The 25894-nt window shown below is 31.8% G+C and overlaps 1 protein-coding gene across 4 annotated transcripts; it reads right to left on the reverse strand.

Moving 5' to 3' along the window:
* Positions 1-3352: 3352 nt before the first annotated feature.
* On the reverse strand, positions 3353-25691 carry LOC139493307 (dehydrogenase/reductase SDR family member 6-like). 4 transcript variants are annotated; one of them, XR_011656973.1, is made up of 11 exons: positions 25595-25691; positions 14160-14234; positions 13868-13949; positions 11584-11680; positions 10455-10563; positions 9854-9914; positions 9442-9555; positions 8957-9015; positions 8363-8455; positions 4064-4568; positions 3353-3760 (listed from the first exon to the last, which is right to left on the reverse strand). XR_011656973.1 is itself a non-coding variant. In XM_071281582.1 (10 exons), exons 2-10 carry the CDS (start codon positions 14232-14234, stop codon positions 4515-4517), a joined length of 744 nt encoding a protein of 247 aa, XP_071137683.1. In that variant the 5' UTR covers positions 25595-25678; the 3' UTR covers positions 3353-4514. The 4 variants fall into 4 exon arrangements, 2 of the variants coding, with proteins under 2 accessions (XP_071137683.1, XP_071137682.1); XR_011656972.1 differs by having other exon boundaries at positions 3353-4050; positions 4275-4568; positions 25595-25675; XM_071281582.1 differs by having other exon boundaries at positions 3353-4568; positions 25595-25678.
* Positions 25692-25894: the final 203 nt, after the last annotated feature.

Genomic DNA, 25894 nt, shown 5'->3' on the forward strand with positions numbered 1-25894 from the left:
TGAAACTGTTTACTCGTGTAATATTATTAGTCAGTATGCGGATTCTAAAAATCCTATGATACTTCAACCCTTTACATCACCATTCCAATGTCAAATTGAAATAATTAACAATGCTTTTCAATATAAAAATGGTCGTAAAAGCTATAATTGTATTGCTTTGTGATACCATATGACATTTTTGTTAATAGTGATAAGTAGAGGCTCTAAAGAGCCTGTGTCGCTCACCTTGGTCTATGTGCATACATGTATTAAACAAAGGGCACAAATGAATTCATGACAAAATTGTATTTTGGTGATGGTGATGTGTTTGAAGTTCTTACTTTACTGAACGTTCTTGCTTCTTACAATTATATCTATAATGAACTTTGCTCATTAGTAACAGAGAAAAATATTTGGTAAAAATTTACATAAATTTACCAAATTAATGAAAATTATTAAAAATTGACTATAAAGGGCAATAACTACTTAAGGGGTCAATTGACCATTTAGGTCATGTTGACTTATTTGTAGATCTTACTTTGATGAACATTATCGCTGTTTGCAGTTTATCGCTATCTATAATAGTATTCAAGATAATAACCAAAAACAGCAAAATTTCTTTAAAATTACCAATTGGAGGGCAGCAACCCAACAACCAGTTGTCCAATTCATTTGAATATTTCAGGGCAGATATATATTGACTTGATTAACAATTTAACTCCTTGTCAGATTTGCTCTAAATGATTTGGTTTCAGAGTTATAAGCCAAAATCTACATTTTACCCCTGTTCTATTTTTAGCCGTGGTGGCCATCTTGGTTGGATGGCCAGGTCATCGGACACATTTTTCAAACAAGATACCCCAAAGATGATTGTGGCCAAGTTTGAATTATTTGGCCCAGTAGTTTTAGAGGAGAAGATTTTTGTAAAAGATGACTAAGATTTACGAAAAATGGTTAAAAATTGACTATAAAGGGCAATAACTCCTAAAGGGGTCAACTGACCATTTTGGTCATGTTGACTTATTTGTAAATCTTACTTTGATGAACATTAGTGCTGTTTACAGTTTATCTCTACCTATAATAATATTCAAGATAACCAAAAACAGCAAAATTTCCTCAAAATTACCAATTCAGGGGCAGCAACCCAACAACGTGTGGACCGATTCATCTGAAAATTTCAGGGCAGATAGATCTTGACCTGATAAACATTTTACGCCGTGTCAGATGTCCACTAAATGTTTTGGTTTTTGAGTTATAAGCCAAAAACTGCATTTTACCCCTATGTTCTATTTTAAGCCATGGGGGCCATCTTGGTTGGTTGACGGGGTCACGCCAAACATTTTTTAAACTAGATACCCCAAAGATGATTGTGGCCAAGTTTGAATTAATTTGGCCCAGTAGTTTCAGAGGAGAAGATTTTTGTAAAAGATGACTAAGATTTACGAAAAATGGTTAAAAATTGACTATAAAGGGCAATAACTCCTAAAGGGGTCAACTGACCATTTTGGTCATGTTGACTAATTTGTAAATCGTACTTTGGTGAACATTATTGCTGTTTACAGTTTATCTCTATCTATAATAATATTCAAGATAACCAAAAACAGCAAAATTTCCTCAAAATTACCAATTCAGGGGCAGCAACCCAACAACGTGTTGACCGATTCATCTGAAAATTTCAGGGCAGATAGATCTTGACCCGATAAACATTGTCCGCCGTGTCAGATTTCCACTAAATGTTTTGATTTTTGAGTTATAAGCCAAAAACTGCATTTTACCCCTCTCTTCTATTTTAAGCCGTGGCAGCCATCTTGGTTGGTTGACCGGATCACGCCATACATTTTTCAAACAAATACCCCAATGATGATTGTGGCCAAGTTTGGTTCAATTTGGCCCAGTAGTTTCAGAGGAGAAGATTTTTATAAAAGCTAACGACGATGGACGACGGACGACGACGACGACAACGGACGCCAAGTGATGAGAACAGCTCACTTGGCCCTTTGGGCCAGGTGAGCTAAAAATTGGTAGAACATGTAACACAGAGAAACTAGTGATTATTATGCTGGAGTTTGTTAATGACAATAATTATATTTGTTGAATTTGGAGGTGGATTTCTGCAAGAATTTATCAGCATTCTATGGAAACAACTGTGTCCTTCTCCTTATTTTTATACGAGTTTGAGATACAGCAGACACTAGTTTAAAACAAGAAAATCAAAGAAGCCAAATCTTTTAATTTCAATTCAGACGCATTGATGAAGTTTTTTCCCATTAACAATCCAAACTTTTCTGATAAGGTTCCATTAATCTATATTTCCGAACTAAATCTCAAAGAAACAACAGACTACCTCTGCCACAAACGTTTTATACTTCTACCACCAATTTCACATAAGTGGTTATCTCAGTGCTGGAATCTATGACAAACGATCAAGACGATTTTAATTTTGAAATTATACATTTCCACCGACCTCAACAACAATATCCCAACTTCACCTGCATATGGAATATACATTTCCGGATTCTTGGAAGTAAACATAAAGTTATGAGCATGTCATTTGTAAGGCATTGCATCATTATTTCCATGGGTCTTTCGTTTGTTATCATAAAAATTCTGTTGTATGCAATCAATGCATTTACAAAGATTAACAATCACAAAGCAAAGGTCTTGATTTATTAAAATCGAAATATCTATAATAAGCATTATATGTCAAAGGATATGATAAAATAATAATTTTGAAGATGTCACAATTAGTGTTAATCTAATACAAAGGATATCGCTAAAAATATATAACTGTGATTGTTACAAAATATATTAGCATGCTAAGGTAACTAAACAATATGCAAGTAAATGTTACTTATCGAGGACAAAATTGATAACAAAAAAAGTTCCTTCTGTGATAGATTGAACAATGAGTGTGTAAAACGTTCGTTTTATAGTCATGATGGTTAAAAATTACATTTCGAAATTGCTTTCCCTGACTTATTAAACGCATATTAGTCATAAGAATGATTATAGTTGAAAATATATAGGAGCCTACATTTCAGTGTTAATCGACTTTCTGTAATATTTGTTTTTCGTTTATTGTTTTGTACATAAATCAGGCTATTATGATTCTTGTTTGAATTTTGTTTCATTTCACTGCAGCATCATAATGTATCTGGTTGTTGTAAGTTGTCTTATTAGCAGTCATACTACATGTACTAAGTCTTTTTTCTAATTCTTATATTACGATCAGCCCTTTTGTTCATAGAAATATTCACCATGTAAGCCACAATTATGAATTTCGTCGAGAAAAAAGTAAACAACGTTAGAAAAACATTCTTATTCACAAAAACAACAAAGCTTAAAGATCTTGAACTTCCAACTCTTAAACATATCTGTTTATATTTCTTTATTCAATCAAATATTATAACACCAAAGTACATCTTGTAATTACTTACATTTTGTATAAAGTAAAGTAAATATAAATAAATGCTTGAGACAATTTAAGACGTTTGGCATCAAATACAATCATATAAAATACAGCCTATTTTAGAACATATATACTCTTTGTTCGAATTAAATATGTAACCTTACATGATTATTTGTTCACTTTCTCCATGTAATTGTGATTTTGTTTCTTGGCAACTAAAGGAATTATGTAACACCAAAATAAATGTATACAAATGTACAGGCATGTATAGTAATCAGACAGGTCATTTTTCCTTTTAAGAGTTAAAAGATTGTAAAATGGGGACCAATACATGAAATGTAATCATAGTTGAGTTAAATTGTATATATAAAACTTAACAAAATATCAATTGTAATATGAACATATATAAATGATCTTAAGTTTGAATAATGCTGAAAACTAATTAAATTAAAATAACAACAATACCGAACTCCGAGGAAAACGTATTCAAAATTCTTTACAAAGAATTTAAAAAGAAAAATTTAATATAGTTAACATTTTAACATGGGCAATTTTTCAAAACTTGTGAATTAAATTATCAAGGACAGACATGAAACATATAATAATACAATGAGGAATATATGTTTCATACAAAAATAGACAATTTGACTTTAAAAATACACCTGGTCAAGTTACCTATAAATTCAAATTTATTTGAAAGAACAAAATATCTTTTGTGATAAACATTATTGTATCAACATGCGTTACAATATTAACCTTGGAAGAACGTAAAATATTTGTTATTCGTGGCAATTTGGTAACCTTTTTAAAAAAAATAGAATTAAAATATAATTTGTACTGGTTATATGTTTCATAAAAAATTAGACAATTTGACTTTAAAAAATACATCAGTTACCTGGAAATTCTCATTTATTTGAAAGAAAAAAATATCTTTTTTGATACATAATATTGTATCAACATGCGTTACAATAATAACCATGAAAGAACTTTAAAAATTTGTTATTCGTGGCAATTTGGAAACCTTTTAAAAAAAAATAGAATTAAAATATAATTTTTACTGATTATTTTGTTATCATTCTTTTTTTCGTATTTAAGAATTTTCTTGGATCCATCACAACATCTTCCATTACATACTCCATCCACCGTCAACAACAAATTCTTGGCCAGTTACATAGGAGGCCTAAATTGAAAACAAGAATAATGTCAAAATTTCATAAAATGTAAAATATTCAAATATGCAATGCCGAGATAATGAAGGAGATCATGATAGAAAAATTTAACCAGATGCTCCACAGGGCGCAGCTTTATACGACCGCAGAGTTCGAACCCTGAACATTGGGGCAAGTATGGACACACTATTCAAGCTTGATACAGCTCTGAATTTGGATTGTGATTAAAAAGTTGACACAACACAGGTTTCTGACACATAACGAATGTGGTCTACGAACTTAAACTTAAAAACTCTAAATTTTAAATTGGACATTACCTACTATGGTCCAATATCCAGAATCTAAATACATGGTTGGATTCAGCATATCAAAGAACCCCAAGAATTCAATTTTTGATGAAATCAAATAAAGTTCAATTTTGGACCCTTTAGACCTGAATGTGGACCAATCTGATAACCGGGCCCAAACATCAAAAATCTAAATACATCGTTAGATTAAGCATATATCAAAGAACCCCATATATACATTTTTTGTTGAAATCAAACAAAGTTTAATTTTGGACCGCAATTTGGACCAACTTGAAAACTGGGCCTATAATCAAAAATCTAAATACAGGATTAGATTCAGCATATCAAAGAGCTCCAAGGATTCAATTTTTGTTGATATCAAACAAAGTTTAATTTTGGACCGCGATTTGGACCAACTTGAAAACTGGGCCAATAATAAAAAAAAACTAAGTACATGTTTAGATTCAGCATATCAAAATAACCCAAGAATTCAAATTTGGTTGAAATCAAACAAAATTTAATTTTGGACCCCAATTTGGACCAACTTGAAAACTGGGCCTATAATTAAAAATCTAAGTACATGTTTAGATTCAGCATATCAAAGAGCTCCAAGGATTCAATTTTTGTTGAAATCAAACAAAGTTAAATTTTGGACCATGATTTGGACCAACTTGAAAACTGGGCCCATAATAAAAAAAACAAACTAAGTACATGTTTAGATTCAGCATATCAAAAAACCCCAAGAATTCAAATTTGGTTGAAATCAAACAAAGTTTAATTTTGGACCCCAATTTGGACCAACTTGAAAACTGGGCCTATAATTAAAAATCTAAGTGCATGTTTAGATTCAGCATATCAAAGAACCCCAAGAATTCAATTTTTGTTAAAATCAAACTTAGTTTAATTTTGAACCCTTTGGACCTTAATGTAGACCAATTTGAAAATGGGACCAAAAATTTTAAATCTACATACACAGTTAGATTCGGCATATCAAAGAACCCCAAATATTCATTTTTTGATGAATTCAAACAAAGTTTAATTTGGACCCTTTCGGCCCTTTATTTCCTAAACTGTTGGGACAAAAACTCCCAAAATCAATCCCAACCTTCCTTTTATGGTCATAAACCTTGTGTTTAAATTTCATAGATTTCTATTTACTTATACTTAAGTTATGGTGCGAAAACCAAGAAAAATGCTTATTTGGGCCCCTAATTCCTTAACTGTTGGGACCTCAACTCCCAAAATCAATCCCAACCTTCCTTTTGTGTTCATAAACCTTGTGTTTAAATTTTATAGACTTCTATTAACTTATACTAAAGTTATTGTGCGAAAACCAAGAATAATGCTTATTTGGGCCCTTTTTGGCCCCTAATTCTTAAACGGATGGGACCAAAACTTCCAAAATCAATCCCAACCTTCCTGTTATGGTCATAAACCTTGTGTTTAAATTTCATAGATTTCTATTCACTTATACTAAAGTTATAGTGCGAAAACCAAAAGTCTTTGGACGCCGACGTCGGACGACGACGACGACAACGTGATTACAATATACGACCAAAAAATTTTCAATTTTTGCGGTCGTATCAAAAATGAATAATAATCTAGCCACCTTCAAATCTATATATCTGTATTTCAATCTACAACGGACGCAGACAAAATGTACAAAAGACAATTAATTGTCGAGAAGAAGATAATGCAGAAATGACAATTTGATTCACAAGGTTTTAAATTCAATAAAGTGTTACTGAATCTCTCGTAAATGACAAGGAGAAAACAATTTAATTTTCTGGAGATGTGGGGAAATATTTTTCACAGATATCTTTTTTTCTTTCATTCGACTGATTGCAAAATAATAACTTTCATTTAATGGAGCAGAACTTCTTTTGCATCCTGTATTGTGCTAGATTATTTATTTTGGCAGTATATTTATTTTTAAAATACCTCTTTCATAGATACTCTAACAGTTGTTTTTTTTAATATATTATTCTATTCAAAATGCTTCTGGGGTTTTTGTGTTTTTTCGACATGGAACCGTCTAATTTTGAAATTGAAATATGTGAGTTTTAAATTACATCGTGGTATCTCGGGTTCCTCGGGTTCCTGCAACTATTTTTTGGGGAAACTTTTAAAATGTTTTACATCTCTTAAATGGAAAATCACATAGAAGTGACCTACTTTGCTCTGATTAAGCGATTACTGTTATGACATGTGTGTGTAACTTTCTTCAAAATGGAATTGTGAACTTTTAACATCGGTAAAGTACTGTTTCTTCTTATTCTAATATCAGGTGTCATGTTGCACATGGCCAGTAATCTACAGCTAAAAGTCTCCTTGGTTGATGACAAAATCGAAGAAAAGATAATGGGATTGCGGGGTTTCGACAAGTTGTAACTAGAGGCTCTAAAGAGCCTGTGTCGCTCACCTTGCATGGTCTATGTGAATATTAAACAAAGGAAGTAGATGGATTTATGACAAATTTTTGTTTTGATGATGGTGATGTGTTTGTACATCTTACTTTGCTAAACAGTCTTGCTGCTTACAATTATCTCTAACTATAATGAACTTGGCCCAGTAGTTTCGGTGTAAAATGTTAATAAAAATTTACAAATTTTATGAAAATTGTTAAAAATTGACTGTAAAGGACATTAACTCCTCAGGGGGTCAATTGACCATTTCGGTCATGTTGACTTATTTGTGAATCTTACTTTGCTGAACATTATTGCTGTTTACAGTTCATCTCTATCTATAATAATACTCGAGATAATAACCAAAAACAGCAAAATTTCCTTAAAATTACCAATTCAGGGGCAGCAACCCAACAACGGGTTGTCCGATTCATCTGAACATTTCAGGGCAGATAGATCTTGACCTGGTAAACAATTTAACTCCATGTCAGATTTGCTCTTTGGTTTTTGAGTTATAAGCCAAAAACTGCATTTTACCCCTATGTTCTATTTTTAGCCATGGCGGCCATCTTGGTTGGTTGGACGGATCACCGTACTTATTTTATAAACTAGATACCCCAATAATGATTGTGGCCAAGTTTGGTTTAATTTGCCCAATAGTTTCAGAGGAGAAGATTTTTGTAAAAGTTAACAACGACGACGGACGACGACGGACGACGCCGGACGCCGGACGCAAAGTGATGGGAAAAGCTAACTTGGCCCTTCCGGTCAGGTGAGCTAAAAATATATGATGATCATTCATGATTGACAGAGATATTCAATTTCAACAATGCAGATGGATTTCCGCAAAACTTTGGAAGATATGGTTCATCATGTTCATTGTAAGAAACAATTCTCTACCTAGTTGTGAACCGTGAATATCTTAGTTATGCTACATCTGTCATTTCGTGGTCTTTGTGGTAAAGGGTTTTCTAATTGCTGAAAGCCGTGCAGTGACATATAATTCTTAGCTTATATGTCATTTGTTTTTATGTGTTTGACATCGTTTGGTGTGTTTGAGCTTTTGATTTTGTCACAAATATAAATTATGCATGCATGATTTATGTGTATTACCTCATCTGATGCTAAAAACAACACCATATTAGCTACTTCCTCTGCAGTTCCAAATCGGCCTATAGGCTGCCTGGCCATAAATCCTTTTATAGCCTAAAAAGTGTATGATATTGATATTATGTCGTATACTTCGGCCTTATTATGCTAAAAGATGTATAAATTTCTCCAGCAAGTGCTCAAAATTGATCGAGACATGAATAAATAAATATTGTTAATTACTTCTGTGCTATTCTTTCAGGAGTGTTACACCTACTGCATAATTAGTTGATGATTAATGCAACACCAGAACTTAGAATACAGTTATTTCCACCAGAAATAGAATACAACATGTATTTAAATATAGCATATGTTGTTTTGTCAGAAAATACAGAACTAATGTACACTATTGTAGGATAATTATTTCAGAGCAACAAACAGCTGTTAGGATTGATACTTATTAAATCAGTTATGTTTTGTAGGTTCAATATTAGTGTGGTGTACCATAGTTTACAATTATCAAATAATAGCAGGAATATATGCCTCTATATTACCTATCATAAAATTATTTTAATCCTGTGTTCTGTATACAGGTTTTTATTGTTTTGTTCTGTTTACCTCGTCATAATCTGGAAGATCTCTTATTCTTGAATCTAATGATGGAGTAAAGATGGTACCTACAAAAGAGCAAACTATTTCGTTTATCTGCGTTAGAATGACATGCCATTTGTTATATTTTTTTACGATTTGTACAGAAAAGATAAACTCAACATAGATTCCATGATGAAAACTGTGAACGACAGATGCGCGTTTCGTCCTCAAAGGACTCACCAGTGACACTCATATCAAGAAAGTAAAAAAGGTCAAATAAAGTAACAAGCAATAGAGCATTGGTGTATAAAAATCCGAAAAAATTTGCCAAATAAACCTGTAATAATCTATTCCTGGATAGAAAATCCTTAGTTTAAAGACAAAATTTAATGTTTTGTAAACAGTTATTTATTTTTATGACCAAATCAATGATAGTTCATGTCAACACTGAAATGCTCAATTCTACGCTATATTATGAGTGTTCTCTGATCTTAAATCAGTACATTGTTTACCTGGACAAACGCAGTTTACTCTGATGCCATCTTTGATAAAATCTGAAGCCATTGCTTTCGACATTCCTATGATAGCTGCTTTCGTAGCACCGTATATACATCTGTTAGGAGCACCTGTACAATTAAAAACAACAAAATTCCATGATAAAAAAATTACAATAAGAGCAATCTTAAATAATACAAAAACTATAAAAACTCGATGGATATCAGATCTAAAAAGCTATCTACTGGTGGAGAATGAACTTTTAAATAGGAAATTTGTTCCATTGCTGTATTGTAAACGGAAATAATGGGTGTCTTCACTATCTTTAGATGTATGTATATATATATGTGTGCCCTAAAGTAAATTGATAACTTTTAGGTTCTTTTACACAATAACAAGTGTTTTATAAACATAAAAATGTAAACTGACCTTTGATACTAGAGGCAACAGATGAAATACTGACTATACTTCCTTTCTTGGCACTTCTCATCTAAAAGTATTTCATTTTGATATAACAAATATATAAATTTGGATGTCTTTCGATACTGTATGTCCTAAATGCTATAAACACAATAATTCGGGAGATATAGTTCAAAATTCTGTATAACCTTTCCCCGAACTTCAAATTAACGCTATGTACTATTTCGGTGAACAGATTAATAGTCCTGAATGATCAGATGATTTAAAACATTCTAGTCTCTCGTGCATAACAAAAATAGACATCTTACAATTTACGGTATTCGTTAGTAACCTCTTTTCAGCCCGAAATGGCACATAACAACTTTTTGACAAAAGCACGTATGACCCTATAAACCTTGTTAATATTGTTTCTCGTTAGCAGTTTTCTGTCCAAGTGTTAGCAGCTACTGGGCATATATAACCGATATGGATTTCATTTAAAAAACGCAATCTCAGAATTTCAAATCATATTCCTCATTTAGTCGTGTTGGGATATCATGAATTATATTTGCAGTCCATAGTATACAAGGGTTTACTTCTTTACAATTCATACGTTTATATTTGGGTTTACCTTTGGTATAAATTGTGTACACATTCTGTATACGCTTTTTACATTCAGATCAAATGAAAAATCATATTGCTCTTCTGAGGTTTCAAGTATAGATCCATTATGTACAAACCTGAAATATTATAAATGAAGTTTGACAACTATTATCAAAATTTCTTTGAAGATTATACAAATTGGAAAATAAAAACGTTCGCACTACATTGCAAGCATGTTGCGTTTTCTAATTGTTCGATTTCCGTTTTCCTGTCACTACTATCACATTCATGCTTAAAATGCATCATAAGTGTTTCTCGTTTTTTCAAATTGGAAAATAAAAACGTTTGCACTACATTGATGAATGTTGCGTTTTCTAATTGTTCAATTTCCGTTTTCCTGTCACTGATATCACATTCACGGCTCCGTGTTGAAGACGGTACTTTGACCTATAACTATTGTTGTGACTTGGATGGAGAATTGTCTCATTGGCAATCACACCACATCTTCTAAAATCTATCCTTTTTCATTACGTCATTTTTTGTCAATAATACTTACTTAATATTTGTCAAATTTGTGTATGCTTAATATTTCATTCGCAATTCTTGATATTAATTACACAAATTTGCCTTATAACATTGTACAAGAAAACAGAAGAGAGAGATCACCCATTCCGAATGCTGTCACAAATATCTCTATGCATTTCTTTCCATATGCCTGTTCCACATTGCAAACCGAATGTCGAACTTCTAAAGAATTAAGGATTGCAAATAAACAGTTGTAACAGTTTCTGTTATATCCGAGCTCAACTCAATTAATATAAATTAAAATTAAAAAGGTGCGGTGTGACAACAAATGAAACAACAATCCACCATGAAATTAAGCCCGCAGCCCTATATTTTGACCTTTGAGAAAATAGTAGTGCATATCAACTTTTAGTTCTAGGATATAATTTGTTTACGAAATTTCATAATAAAAGTGGCACAGTTTTACCTGCAAAGGGAGTTTCCAATGGGGAATTTCATTGTCTATATTTACAATAATGCAGCTTAAAACAATCCAAACAACAACAAAAACTGACTTTGCATACTGGTATTTTAAGAATCTGTGTATATATACAGATGCCGCTATGACCGTTATTATATACGATAATACATACCCAGCACAGTTAAATAATACATCAACTTTATCTATCTTCTCAGCAAACGCCTTCACCGCATCAGATTTTGTAACATCTAAAACTTGTACTGTTATATCTACAAGAGGATTAAATAAAAAAAAAAACTGAACTTATATTATTATTTCTAAGATTTGAAAAGAAAAAGAATAACCTTGATATACATTCTAATTTTCTTTTTACCTTTTCTATTAATCTGAAGAGATAAAAAATATCTTTTTTTTTCCGAAAGAATACAATATAAAAAAAGAAGATGTGGTACGATTGCCAATGAGACAACTTTCCACAAGAGACTAACAATGACACATAAATAAACAACTATTGGTCACCATAAGGCTTTCAACAATGAGCAAAGCCCATTCCGCATGGTCAGCTATAAAAGGCCCCAAAATGACACTGTAAAACAATTCAAACGAGAAAACTAACAGCATAATTTATGTACAAAAAATGAACAAAAAACAAAAATATAACACATAAACAAGCGATAAACACTGAATTACAGGCTACTTTTAAAAAAAAAATTTTGGAAAGCAATATATCTCTATTGACGCAAATTTGATAAAATAATTAACGACACCAGTTCTCTTTTGTAAATCGACCAAGTAAATCATCGATACTATTTAATGAAAAGACCTCACTTTGTGTGTAGCTTTCTTCCTCCCACAATAAATTAATCATCATGCTTCTATGTCCTACAGGAACCATTGCATAGTCGCATTTTTCATCCTCACTTATGATTATTCCGTTTGGGTTATTTTGGGAGAAAAATCTAAAATAAGGGCGTCCGGATATTGCTTCCGTTACCGGACGAACATTTCAGTCATAGACAAAGACTATCGTTTAGGACTGTCAATATGCATATTAAGTACTTGGGGACAGGCTAATTATTATCGCTTTTTTTCTGTATACTATGATCATACATTTACTATAATAAATAAAGTGCATTTGCTATATACTATTAATCCCAAGTATACTATCCAAGGCGGTCACTGATGTATTAAAGAAGTCCATGGAAAGTAAATTTGGAATTGATAATAAACAGAAAACATACTTTATTTATAGTATATGTGTTCATAATGACATAATAAACAGAAAACTGTGAAAATAATGAAAATTAACAGAAAACTAAAAATATATGATTTTGGAAAAAAGGGGAAAGGATAAAGTGTCCTGTGCCAAAGTAAATATGACTGTTATTGTATACCTCTCTTAACATTTTCCAGTCATAAATTTTACAAAAATTCACCCTACAACACTTAACATACATACTTTCAACCACGCTCTTAAAACCTTTGATTTAGCGGTTGTGTTTTAGTTGTATAATCTATTTATTACCACAGGGTACTTGACCATGTAGTGACCATACTTTGTAGTTCGAAGAGTGGACTTAATTGTTAGTCTTTGTAAGAATCAGGCAATCTAAAAGAATTTAAAAACATGGCCGGAAAAATATCACTGATATAACCATCCTAATTTGATGTAACCCTAATCTTAATTTATAAATGGTAGGTATTTAGTTTCATTGTGTCAAGTAATTCCAGAAATCTATATACAAATGTTGGTTAGAATGGTAGCAAATTACAGAGTAAGCTCTTCTTTATTGGTCTTTTTAGTGTATTTCAACAAAATTATATGTTGAAAGGAAAAGGAAAAGGAAACGAGGGTTATATTCGTGCACTATTATATATTTTGAACTTACATAATGTAAACTTGAGTGTATTATGTTTGTATTTAGTTTTCACCACTGACAGATTTTGGGGCAGATCGGCACTTATATTGTTATTACTACCACTGGGTCGATGCCTCTTGCTGTTACAAAATGTTAGAAATTATTATAAATTAAGGAATGTATCTCCCTCATGCAAAGCTCTGATTCCTTTCACGGATTTGGCTATACTTTTTGGAACTTTTGGATTATAGCTCTTCATCTTTTATATAAGCTTTGGATTTCAAATATTTTGGCCACGAGCATCACTGAAGAGACATGTATTGTCGAAATGCGCATCTGGTGCAGAAAAAATGGTACTGTTATTGTTATTATAGTCTACTCAACTATTATTTTTGCTTTATTTGTAGATGTCTTTTTGTCATGTTGTTGTGTTTTGGGGGTAATATGTCAATTTCATAACGAATACCAACATCAATTCATTTTCGGGTTTTAACGTGTTCAAATTATATAGTTCCTAGGGTTATTCATCACTGTAAATGCTTAATACTGGAATCGTCATGTCTTAAAGATACTTTACAAGAAAACAGGCTGACGTACTGGACGATTCGGCTGCCAGTTCTTTTAGTTTTTCTTCATTAATGTCTGTGGCGATTACCTGTGCTCCTTCTCTTGCAAATGCCTGAAAAAGATATACTATAGTCAAATCAATGAAATTACTGATTATTCCTATTTCTGTCTACAATATCTAACATTTAAAATATACAAAATGCAATAATTATAATATTTTAGGTATTTACTCAAAATATTTCGGTATACATTCTACATTGTATTTTAATATTCCTTTGGAATTTACTCAAAATATTTCATGTACATTCGAAGATATACGTACCAACGCTACAGCTTTTCCTATACCTTGAGCTGATGCGGTACAGACGCAAACTTTACCTTCCAATTTACCAGGCATCTGAAAGTACAGTAATGGATGCGATTATTAGATAAAAATTCAGTGCTCTTAAAATAGTTCCAATAAAAGGTAGCTGTCACAGTAATTTTAGTTATTACAAGGACGTATATACGTCCTTTATTTTTATAACGACATTATAGAAATGTACATGAATAAACAAAATAGTAATCTAACACGAGATACAAAGTTTCAAGGAATTTAATCAGTAATATAGTAGGATATTACAGCACACACAACTATAGAAATATTGAAAAAAAACTTCAAAGTCCAAAGAGTCTATTGTAGAATTTGTGCAAACTGGAATTCCTTACAGTCCTGACAATATGCACATATTGACTTTGTGATGCAACACTTTTGAAAGTTTCATTTTAAAAAAATCCATATTTGTTCAAGTAGGTCAGCAAAATATGATTTTTAACAACTTAACAAACATAAACTTAGTGGTAGATTTAGCTACCTGTATTTACCTATCTGTTTAATTAGTTTGATTGATTTGATAAGCATGCACTTTTGTTGTGATAATTGCTTGCACCTATTCCTAAAGGATGTTGGCATTGAAGGAATAAACAAAGTCAACACCCGACACATGTTCCTTGACGTATTTTGATTTATTGAATTACCTTAAAGTTAATAAATGACATCAGAAAGGATAAAAAGATAATAATTAAGAATTAAACATGTTAAATGCTTCAAATTTGATTTTATTGAGATGTAAAAGTGTTGACCTAAGCACATTTCGCATGAAGTACGGATGCAATGCGCTCAATTCAAAAAATAAATGTGGTTAAAGTTCAAGGCTTACACAGCCCTATAACAAAAGCATTAAATTCTCATAACTACATTTTTATGTTGCAAACAAGAAATACTGAGTTTGTTTTTATGCACTGTTTTAACGTTGTCTCTGAGTTAATTATTGTCAATTAAATACTATTCATTCATTCATATCTTTAATTCCTCATAAATGAGATTCAATGAACATACAATTAATAAATATAAGCAAACGTTACAACATAATTACACACAAATTATTAGTATAAGAGCAAAGTATAAGGTAAATACACAAAAGATGATATATAAATAATCTATAAAAGCAATATTTAAAGTATAACTGCAGTGACACATCATGTATTGACACATCGTGTATTGACACATCTAATAACACTGTCTAAGAGATCGACTATATTCTGCTACACACTGAATAACATGTGCATGGCACAGCTTGAGAAATTGAACCGATTCATCTATGCTTGAAAAAATTGTCAGTGGTTTTCGACCGAGTAACATTTGAAACAGGATTTCGTCGTCATACATGTTTAATTCACAGTAAAGCTGCACTGGAAAATTGTCACTTAAAATGTCCCACCAGACTTCTCGCTGTGCATTAGTACTTGGACAATTGCAACAAGCGTGTACATAAACATCTTTAAAATTCCTTGAACATATATCACATATATCACTTGTTGTATTTGGTATTTCAGTTAGTAATTTAGTGATTAAAAAAGAATTTTTAATCTCATTAAAAGAATTTGAGTGTTTCCAAAATTCTGTAATTGTCACTGACGTATGAATATTCCTGAAACGTGTGAAGCTGTCATCTGAAATAACACGGTTTAACCAATTGTTTAACTGTATACTATCGACTGCGCTATAAACAATAGACTTCCAAATTTGTTTTGTTGGAAATGTTCCATCTTCAATATAGTCAAGAAGGTAACTCATAAGTCCATACTGTTTTAAAATGTCAACGATATCAGGAATAAATCCGTAGTGTTTCCTTTGAGAGTCTATAAAGAAAGTAAACAATCTGGTGAGAAATATTCTCTTAGAAATAGACGAAATGTCTAAAGTACACAGTTTTTGTAGGAAAATAAGTTTTTTGTTGTCTATATATCCTGTTATTGGATGAATACCAAGAATACTTTCGCACATATCAGATCGAGTCGACGTTTTCAAGTTGAGAATATGTTTCACTATAAAATGTTGAAACCGGTTTAAAGTAGCTTTATCATAAGATTTCATGTTATTCCACACCTCACACCCGTATAAAACACTGGGTAGTATCACAGTTTTATATAGTTTGAGTAACACACACGGGTTTGTTGCATTTGTCTTTATGCCATTCAACGCAAAGTATGCGTTTCTGCCTTTTCTGCAGGAACTTTCAGTTCTTTGATTTGATTTAAATCGATAGTTTAATTCTATACCTAAGTGTAGATAGTTATTTGCTATCGGAATACGTTCATTACCAATAAACCATGGAAAATTGACACTGATCTCTCTCGTATTCACAGAAAATTGAATGATACATGACTTATTTGCATTGAAGCGAAAACGCCATTTCTTTGAATATTGGTTACACACATTAAGCATACGTTGTAAGGATGCTGGAGATGTGGCAATACATGATATGTCATCTGCAAGAGCAGGTGCACAACAATTGATATTGAAAATACCTGTATTTGGATTAAATTTTTCCAGATCACATATTAAATCATTTATAAATACTAAATACAATAAACCTGAGAGCACACCTCCTTGTCGTACACCTTCTAATACAGGGAAAAAACTTGATTGACATTGATTGACAATAACTGCACTTTTCGTATTATAATGACAGTCATTAATTAATAACCATAGTTTACCATTTACACCAAGTTTAAACAGTTTGTACATTAAACCTATCCTCCATACCGTATCAAAAGCTTTCCTGCTATCAAGGAATGCTACAAAAATTTTACTAAATAATTCAATATTATGAAATATAGTTTCATGTAAATTAAAGGATGCAGTAAGACATCCGAGATATTTCTGAAAGCCTTGCTGCTGAGGGTTCGGAAAGACACTTCCATCAAAGACATATAACAACAATCTTGACTTAATAACATGCTCAAACACTTTGAGAACACATGGAAGTAACGTGATTGGTCGGTAACTGTCCGGTGAGGTCTTCGGTTTATTGTTGCCTTTAAATAATGGAACAAGGAGACCTAGTTTCCATCCATTAGGGATACGACCTTTACTCACAACTAGATTGAATAACGATGTTAAGCATCGGACTAAAGTATGTCCACCATACAACAGATGTTCATGTTGAATTTTGTCATGGCCACTAGCTTTTCTACGCTTCAAGAGTTTAATTATACCATCGACTTCACTTTCTTTGATAATACCACCTGGTAAATACACGTTTTGTTCATAACAAGATTTTAATATTTTATTGTAATCAAGGTAAAATGATTAAATGATCGGATGTACTACTAACCGAACCCTCGCTAAGTATTTCATAAGACTTAAGCTGTCTATATATACTATCATTCATAAGAATATAATCAATCATTGATGTCTTATTAATAAATGTATAATCTGGCCCTTTATACGCATGCGCCAGTTTGAATGGCAGTGAAAATTTTCGTTCTTGAAATATGATTTAAAAATGCGTAAAACTTGTGAATATGCAGCATTCGTTAATTTTTATTGGATTTAAATGTGATTAGTAATGCCAAAAAAGACTGACAAAAAAATCAAACAGGACAAAAAGGACAAAAAGGACAAAAAACGAAAGAGGGAAAAGGCTAAAGGAAACAATTCATCTGAAGGCTCGACAAGTGACAGTTCTTTGTTTACAAAAGGAAAGAAGAAAAAGTGTTCAGGTGACATAAAGGTTGACGAAAACAAGGTATTATTAACAGATACACTCAGCGAGGCATTCTCATGTCTTTACAACAACTCACCTACTATTAATTACGATCAGAATACAAACATGAACAATTCGATTAATCAGGGATTTAGTCAATACACACCCATTCAATCAAGTACACCAAATTTCCAGTACCATGGCCAGCCCTACCAGTTTCAACAATTCCCCAGTCCACCACCGCCACCCCCACCCCTACCGCCTCATCTAGCAACAAACGGAATTGAGATGATACTTAATGAATTATGTAAAAAAGTTGATGCGATGGAAACAAAACTCAACAAGCTAGACTGTATTGAAGAGCGATTAAACAAATACGAATCGAAATTTACTGCTGTTGATGTTGATATGAAATCCTGCAAAGACAGAATAAGTACGCTTGAACATAGTGCCCAATTTATGTCCGATATAAAAGATGAACATCAAGCTATTAAAAAGAAACTTGAAAAGGTGTCTGAAAGTATAGAAACCTCAAAAACAGTAAACTTAAATGTGAAAAATAGACTTGTCGACGTTGAAAAACAAAACTTTAGTAATAATCTTCTGTTCTTTGCTATCGATGAACAAATGGAAATTACTGAAATGGATACCGGAATAAACGGGGCACAGGGTGATACCGAGGAGGCGAATGCGGCGGGAAAAAAAGAACCGGAAAATTGCATCAAAATTATTACAGATTTTCTCGAGACAAGGTTGAACATTAAAGATGCTAAAACGCGCATAAAACTCGAAAAAGCCTATAGACTTGGTAGGAAAAAGACGAATGCCGAAAAACCGAGACCAATAGTGGTAAAATTTGCTGAATTCGGTGATCGAGAAATGGTACGAAAAGCTTCGGGTCGCTTAAGACAAACAAGTTTTGGAATTAGTCCTCAGTATCCGACAGAGGTGTTACTAAAACGAAAGAAATTGATACCAGTGATGAAGGAAAAACGTAAAGAAAATAAAGAGGCATATCTAGTAGGGGATAAATTGTTCATTGAAGGAAAGTTGTGGAAGGAATAGGAGTTTGCGGAGAATGGCTGTAGTACTGTTGAAAGTGGTAAATGTAATAAATGTTCATTAAATGTGTGCTCATGGAATATCTCCAAAGGTCTGTTGCGGAAACTAAAAGACAAAGAATTCTTAACGGAAATAACAAATTGTGATATCGTATGCTTAAATGAGTGCTGGGTCAAATGCCCGACGGAATTTGAATTAAATGGTTATGATAAAAAGTTTGTTTATAGGGAAAAGTGCAACGGAGGAGGAGTAATTGTTTTCTATAGAAAGTGGTTAAATCCGTATATTGAAGTATTGAATTGTTGTGCTGATAGTATGATATGGTTAAAAATAAGCAATGTTATTATGTTTGATAGTAAAGATTTGTACCTGTGTGCTATATATATGCCCCCTGATAATAATGTGTTTTACCGAAAGTATGACTTAGATGTCTTTGAAGTTTTGCAGGAACAAATAGAACATTACAGTGTATTAGGTAACATTGCAGTGATTGGTGATCTCAACGGAAGAATAGGTTTAGAAAATGACTTCATAATGCAAGACAATTTAAATGTATTTAATTGCAATGAAACTGATTTACTTAATTATGAACCTGGTCTACCAAGTAAAAGAACAACAGAGGACATAAAGCCGGCTAATTCATTTGGTCGTAAAATTTTGAACTTATGTAAATCTTCTGGTATAAGAGTATGTAATGGTCGTTTTGGGAAAAAAAGTGAAACTTTTACATTTCAAAATAAGAATGGATGTAGCATAATTGATTATTTGCTTTTATCTTGTGATTCATTTTCTATTGTTAATGATTTTGTCATTGGTGATTTTACTACTTTTTCATGTCATGCACCGTTAAAAGTTGTATTTAAACTTAAAGGATTAACTTTAAATGAAATATGTACTTGTAAAACTGTAAAATATGATTGTTATAAATGGAATGAAGGGTTTAAAGATGACGTTAAAAGGGACCTTGCGGCAAATTCCGATAAAGTTAATGAACTGATGAATAGTTTATCCGACGAGCCAAGGAATATCGACGAAATTGTGAACAATATTAATTCGTGTCTCTCCGGTATTGTCAATAAATATACAAAAACAGAAGTGACTAAAGTTTTAAAATGTGATTATTGTAACAGCTCGAAGCGAACTTATAAACCTATACATATAGGGCAAGATAAACCGTGGATAAACGATGATTGCAAACAATTGTATATAGAATATAGACGCTCATTAAAACAATTTAACCAAAATAAGTGTGAAGAAAATAGACTAATTTTAAATCTTGCTAAACAAAGATTTAAACGAAGCGAGAATAGTTTAAAAAGACGATATAAAAAACAGAGGGGAAACATGTTGAGTTCTATGAGAAAAAAGAATCCAAAGTACTTTTATCGAAAATTCAGGAAACGAAAAAAGGCCATACAAAGCAACATAAAGTTAAACGATTTTGTGACGCATTTTAAAAACTTAGTTTCTAAAGAAGAAATTGACGACGGACCGGAAGAAGAAGTCAACAATGAAGTCATTTATGACGAATTGGACCGACCTTTTACGGAGCAAGAAATTGATGTTTGTGTTAAAAAATTGAAAACTGAAAAAGCAACAGGCTATGACAATCTATTAAATGAATTTTTGAAGGAGTGTAAATTAGCCCTACTGCCACTGTTATGTAAACTTTTTAACGTAATACTTATTACAGGTTGGTTTCCAGAAATATGGGTCAAGAGTGTTTTAGTTCCGCTATTTAAAAAAGGTCCAGTTGATGAAACAAGAAATTACAGAGGAATTTCGCTTGTGTCTCATGTTGGGAAATTGTTTACTTCTGTCATTAATACAAGACTATTAAAGTGGTGCAAAGAATACAGTATATTGACTGATGCGCAGTTTGGATTTGTCCCTGGATATGGTACACACGACGCGATTTTTGCCCTTCATTCTATTGTATCAAAAAGTTTACGTAAAGGAAAACGTCTCTATTGTTGTTTTATTGATTTTGTCAAAGCCTTCGACAGTGTGTCACATTATGTTTTATGGCAAAAAATGTTAAAATGTGGTATTAGTGGAAATTTACTGAATCTTATTAAATCAATGTATTCTAAGTTGAAAACTTGTGTTAAATTAGATGGTGAATTTTCAGATTTCTTTCATTGTAATGTTGGCCTAATGCAAGGCGAATCATTATCACCATTTTTATATGCAATTTATGTAAATGACATAGAAATTGAGTTAATTAAACAAGGAATAGAACCATATGAAGTAAAATTGTTAAATCTTTATCTTTTTATGTATGCTGATGATACAGTTCTCTTCAGCGAAAGTATATCTGATTTACAAAAAATGATAGTCACTGTATATGATAGTTCATACAAGAATGGTCTTGACATTAATTTAAGAAAAACCAAAATAGTTGTTTTTCGTAACAAAGGTGTACTGAAAGAGAACGAAAAATGGTATTTGAATGGTAAAATGATAGAAATGTGTGATCAGTTTGTATATCTTGGTTTGTTATTAAACTATAACGGTACTTTTACTGTAACACAGAAAACACTATCTGAACAGGGTAGAAAGGCTACATTTTGTTTATTGAGTAAAATTTATGATGATTGTTATAACACTGAGACTTTGATGTCCTTATTTGATACATATGTAACAAGTATTGTGAATTATGGTTGTGAAATATGGGGTTTCCATAAGGGAGCAGATATAGAAACGCTTCATTTGTATTATCTAAAAAGAATTTTGAAAGTGAGAAAAACGACTGTAAACCACATGGTGTATTTTGAACTTGGGCGTTTACCATTGTATGTAAACAGATATGTAAGAATGATACGTTACTGGTTGAAGTTATTAGAATCTAATAATTGTATATTGAATAGTATTTATGAAGATATGTACGAATCTAGTTTTGTCAAACCGAATGATAAACTCAATTGGAGTTGTAAAATAAGAGACATACTAAACAGGTATGGATTTAATGATATATGGTTAGCACAAAATGTTGGAAATAGTCAATTATTTTTGCATGAATTTAAAAAAAGAATTGTTGATAATTATATAGCTGAAGCCTTGTCATTTTTTGAAAATACTTCAAAATGTAATTTATATCAATATATACATGATGGACATACTTTGCAATTTTATTTAAATCGACCATTGAACAGTTTATACCAGTCATATGTAACTAAATATAGAATCAATTCACATTCACTTAATGTAGAAACTGGAAGATACTTTAATATTTCCAGAAATGAGCGTGTTTGTAATATGTGTAATAAGAAAGTAATCGAAGACGAATATCATTTTATATTAGAGTGTGATAAATATGTAAATGTCAGAAGTAAATATATTAAGATATATTATTATAGAAACCCATCTACCTTCAAATTAGTTCAATTACTATCTGTAAGAAATATTAAAGAATTAAATAATCTGGGTAAATACCTCTATGAGGCAGAGAAAATTCGTAACACTTGATTTTGTTATGAACCTTTATTATCAATGTGAATTGTATGCCAAACTCCGCTATATATTAATGCTGTATATGTTTATGTAAACTGTATAATTTGTGTATGTATTTAATCCTATGAGCTGTATATTTGCTTACGGAATAAAGAATTATATGTTTAATTTTTCCACCTGAAAATAGCAATTGATATCTTTTAACAAATTTTATTAGCTCCGCAGATTTGTTCTTGTTTGAACATATTTTATCTTTCTCAAGACAACTGGCATTTAAATCCCCTGCGATTATAACATTGCCATAATTACTATAATGAGTATATAATGCATCTAATATATTAAGTTCTGTTCTATAGTTATCTACAGATTCATCAGATGGTAAATATGCCCCAAAAATAAATAATGACCCTGTAGATGGGGTTTTGATCTCAAGACCAACAATTCTTTCTGAGTTCGTATCATGAATTTCATTAATAGAAAATTGAAGTGTGCTCTTATACAGGATGGCAATACCACCTTTGCCATGATATGCGTTATAAAAATTAGGCAAGGAATCAGCTTTACATACACAATTATATCCTTGTTCAATACTTGACAAATAATTTAAGGATCTGGTTTTAAGTTTATGTTCAGAGATAATACAAACATCACAATCAGTACTTCTTAATAAATTACTCAAACATACAGTAGAAGACATAATACCTCTTACATTCCATGCTAAAAGTTTTAGACTAGACATTATAAGAAACAAGGTAACCAAGGTAACAAGGGAAAATAATATTTGACACTGCATTTTGATTGTTTATTATGAGTCTGGTTCATGATGAGCATCATCCGTAAAGCGTTGATTCCATTCACGGTTGCTTAACCATTTTCTACAATACACGCCTTTCGGCCAAAAGTTTTCTGTTTCAACAATTTCCGCACAGTTTTCTGCGATATTAAGCTTCGCAGATATCCGACGATCATTGTTCCTTGTGCTAAACAAACGTAAGTATGTCACATGTACATTTTTAGTTTCTAAGTAACTTAAAATTCCAGCTCGCGTAGATTTTGAGTCAATTCCTGACAAGTAATACCTAGCCGTTCTATTCTTTGTAACACCCGTAAAAAAGTTTTCATTTGTCGTTTCAACATGGCTAGTGACTCCTTCAAGTCGAACAGGAATTTTATAAGTTATGTTTTCCGTATTTGGTTTTGATATGTCTCTGTTTCCTTCGTTTTGCGTTTCGTGCGTCTTGTACGGTAAACCTGTAACATTATCCTTTTTCTATGTTTTGTTTACAAGTTACGGGTGATCGACTTTCTGGTATTTCTATAGGTGATAACTGACCACTTCTCGTACTAGAGTGTATCTGTATACCGGTGGTATGCGGACTATCTGGGGTTCCCGGTGGGGTTACTTTAGAGGCATAAGATTGTTTTGAATTCCATTTCAACTCGCTAATATTCTTTTGTAGACTTACGCTTAATTTACTATGTCGCTCAAGTTCGGAGTCAAACCGTTTTACATTAGCTGTATACGAATTAAAGTCAAATTCACCAATAGCTTTGGATTGTTGGTTTATTAGCTTGTGGTTTGCGTCATACTGTGTAAATTTACGTTCACAATTGATTAGGTGTTGGTTTAATCGCTCATTCGTGCTCGAAAGTTCTGTTTTTAATTTGTCGTTTTCAGTTTTAATGTTTTTGATAATTCTTTTATTTTCGATTTCGTTTTTCTCTAATAGAACTACTATAAAAAGATAATCTTCGTTTTCCATTATCTAAATAAAAGACATCTGTTATCTTGGTTATCAAGTATTATAAAATAGGTTAGTAATTGACATAATTCTGCATGTAAATAAGGACAATGAACATGATGAAGTAAATAGTGCATGTCAAATGTACATGCAGTTACTGTTTAAACATTTCGTTTACTTTAGACAGACGACTTGATTTTCGTTGCAAGTCTCCTACCGAATGATGCGACATGGAAATCATTTCGACATGACTATACTTTTCCTCAATTTCTATATTTAAAACGATTTAAGCTGCTTTTATTCAGGATATATATAAGTTATGTAATTACGTTACATCTAAGGAACTTTAAAAGAATAAATAATTTTAGAATGTTAATACTTTTATCCAATTGAATAAATGTGACTGGCAACCAAATTATAATATATAAATTTGATATCATTATCCACTAAACTTTTTATCATATAATCAAGTTACACAAGCAGTGTACATTGTAATATTATTATATAACGTGTATATTGAACTGTTGATACGGTTTGACCTCTATTGTTTGTCTTAAGCTTATACTAAAATGAAGTAACTTATCATGCACGGACTCATGATATAATGTTAGGGAATTAGGAATCAGAAGACCATAATTTACCCCCAAAATAAACGGTTGCAATTTTACCTCTCAAATATAAATTACTTTTTTAGTTCATGTTTAGTTGTACCTGGTTGGAATTCTTAGGTTTCAATACAAAAATAATATAGCAAGCTGTAGATTAAAAATGTGACATGTACTTGCTTACATCTACTTCATTTTTTCTCTATAGTGGATATTTGTCTTATTGGTATCGTAGCACGTACATTTCCTTATTTCTAAATTAAAACTTAGAAGTACCATACAAGGTTTAATGTGTATTGACAACATTGGCCTTGACTAACACCGAACAGCAAGCTATCATGGCTATATAGATGCCCCCATAATGACTATAGTGTAAAACTATTCAAACGGGAATTCCAACAGTCTAGTCGAGTATTCAAAAAACGAGAAAGACTTATGAACCACATCAGCAAACGACAACCATTGAACATCATGTTCCTGACTTAGGACACTGCAAACAAATGCAGCGGGTTTAAACGTTTAAATAGGTACCAACCTTCACCCTTACCTGAAACCATAGTGTCAGTAACATCACAAAATAGAAAGACACATGTACATTAATAGGTGCCTAGCAGTCTTTATTTGTTTATTTTTTTTCATTCATCTTTGATCCATATTATATCCTTCATAAATGAAAAAAATATTTGAAAAGCATCTACCGGAATAAAGCGTGGGATCAAAGTAAAGTTTAACAATTAGGACGTGGCACATCAATGTTTGATTTCATGATGTTTCAGGGTGTTAGTTAATGTTAATTTGGTATCACGGTTTGGTGGGATAAAGGAAAAATGTTGTCATTTAGGTATGAACTATACATGAACTTACTTTGTCGGCTACACTTAGTTTGGTCCAAGGTACTGTAGTAGTCACTATTCAAAACGAAAGTAGACACGCCCCCTTAAATATGATATGATAAAAAGGATGATTTCAATTGTACTGCTCTTCCAATTCTTAAGGATATACATTGTTCAAATATTTTTCTGACTGATATAAATTCATATTTATAAAGAATAACATATTGATTTGAATAATTTTTAGATATTCATATAAATCAATAACCCTCAAAAATCAAATATAAATATTCTATTCGAAATCTTTCCGGTATTCATTCTATTTTTATAAATA

Source organism: Mytilus edulis, chromosome 10 (assembly GCF_963676685.1).
Source record: "Mytilus edulis chromosome 10, xbMytEdul2.2, whole genome shotgun sequence".
NCBI lineage: Eukaryota > Metazoa > Mollusca > Bivalvia > Mytilida > Mytilidae > Mytilus > Mytilus edulis.

What these genes read in the sequence shown, in the direction of transcription:
- LOC139493307 (XM_071281581.1), bottom strand. Translation starts at nt 25,301, where the DNA reads ATGTTACTGACACTATGGTTTCAG. An exon ending in GTACACAATTTATACCAAAG is followed by an intron (nt 9,915 to 10,454) that starts GTAAACCCAAAT and finishes AAATACTTTTAG; the next exon opens with ATGAGAAGTGCCAAGAAAGG. An exon ending in TGTTTTTAGCATCAGATGAG is followed by an intron (nt 4,569 to 8,362) that starts GTAATACACATA and finishes TTTTCAATTTAG; the next exon opens with GCCTCCTATGTAACTGGCCA.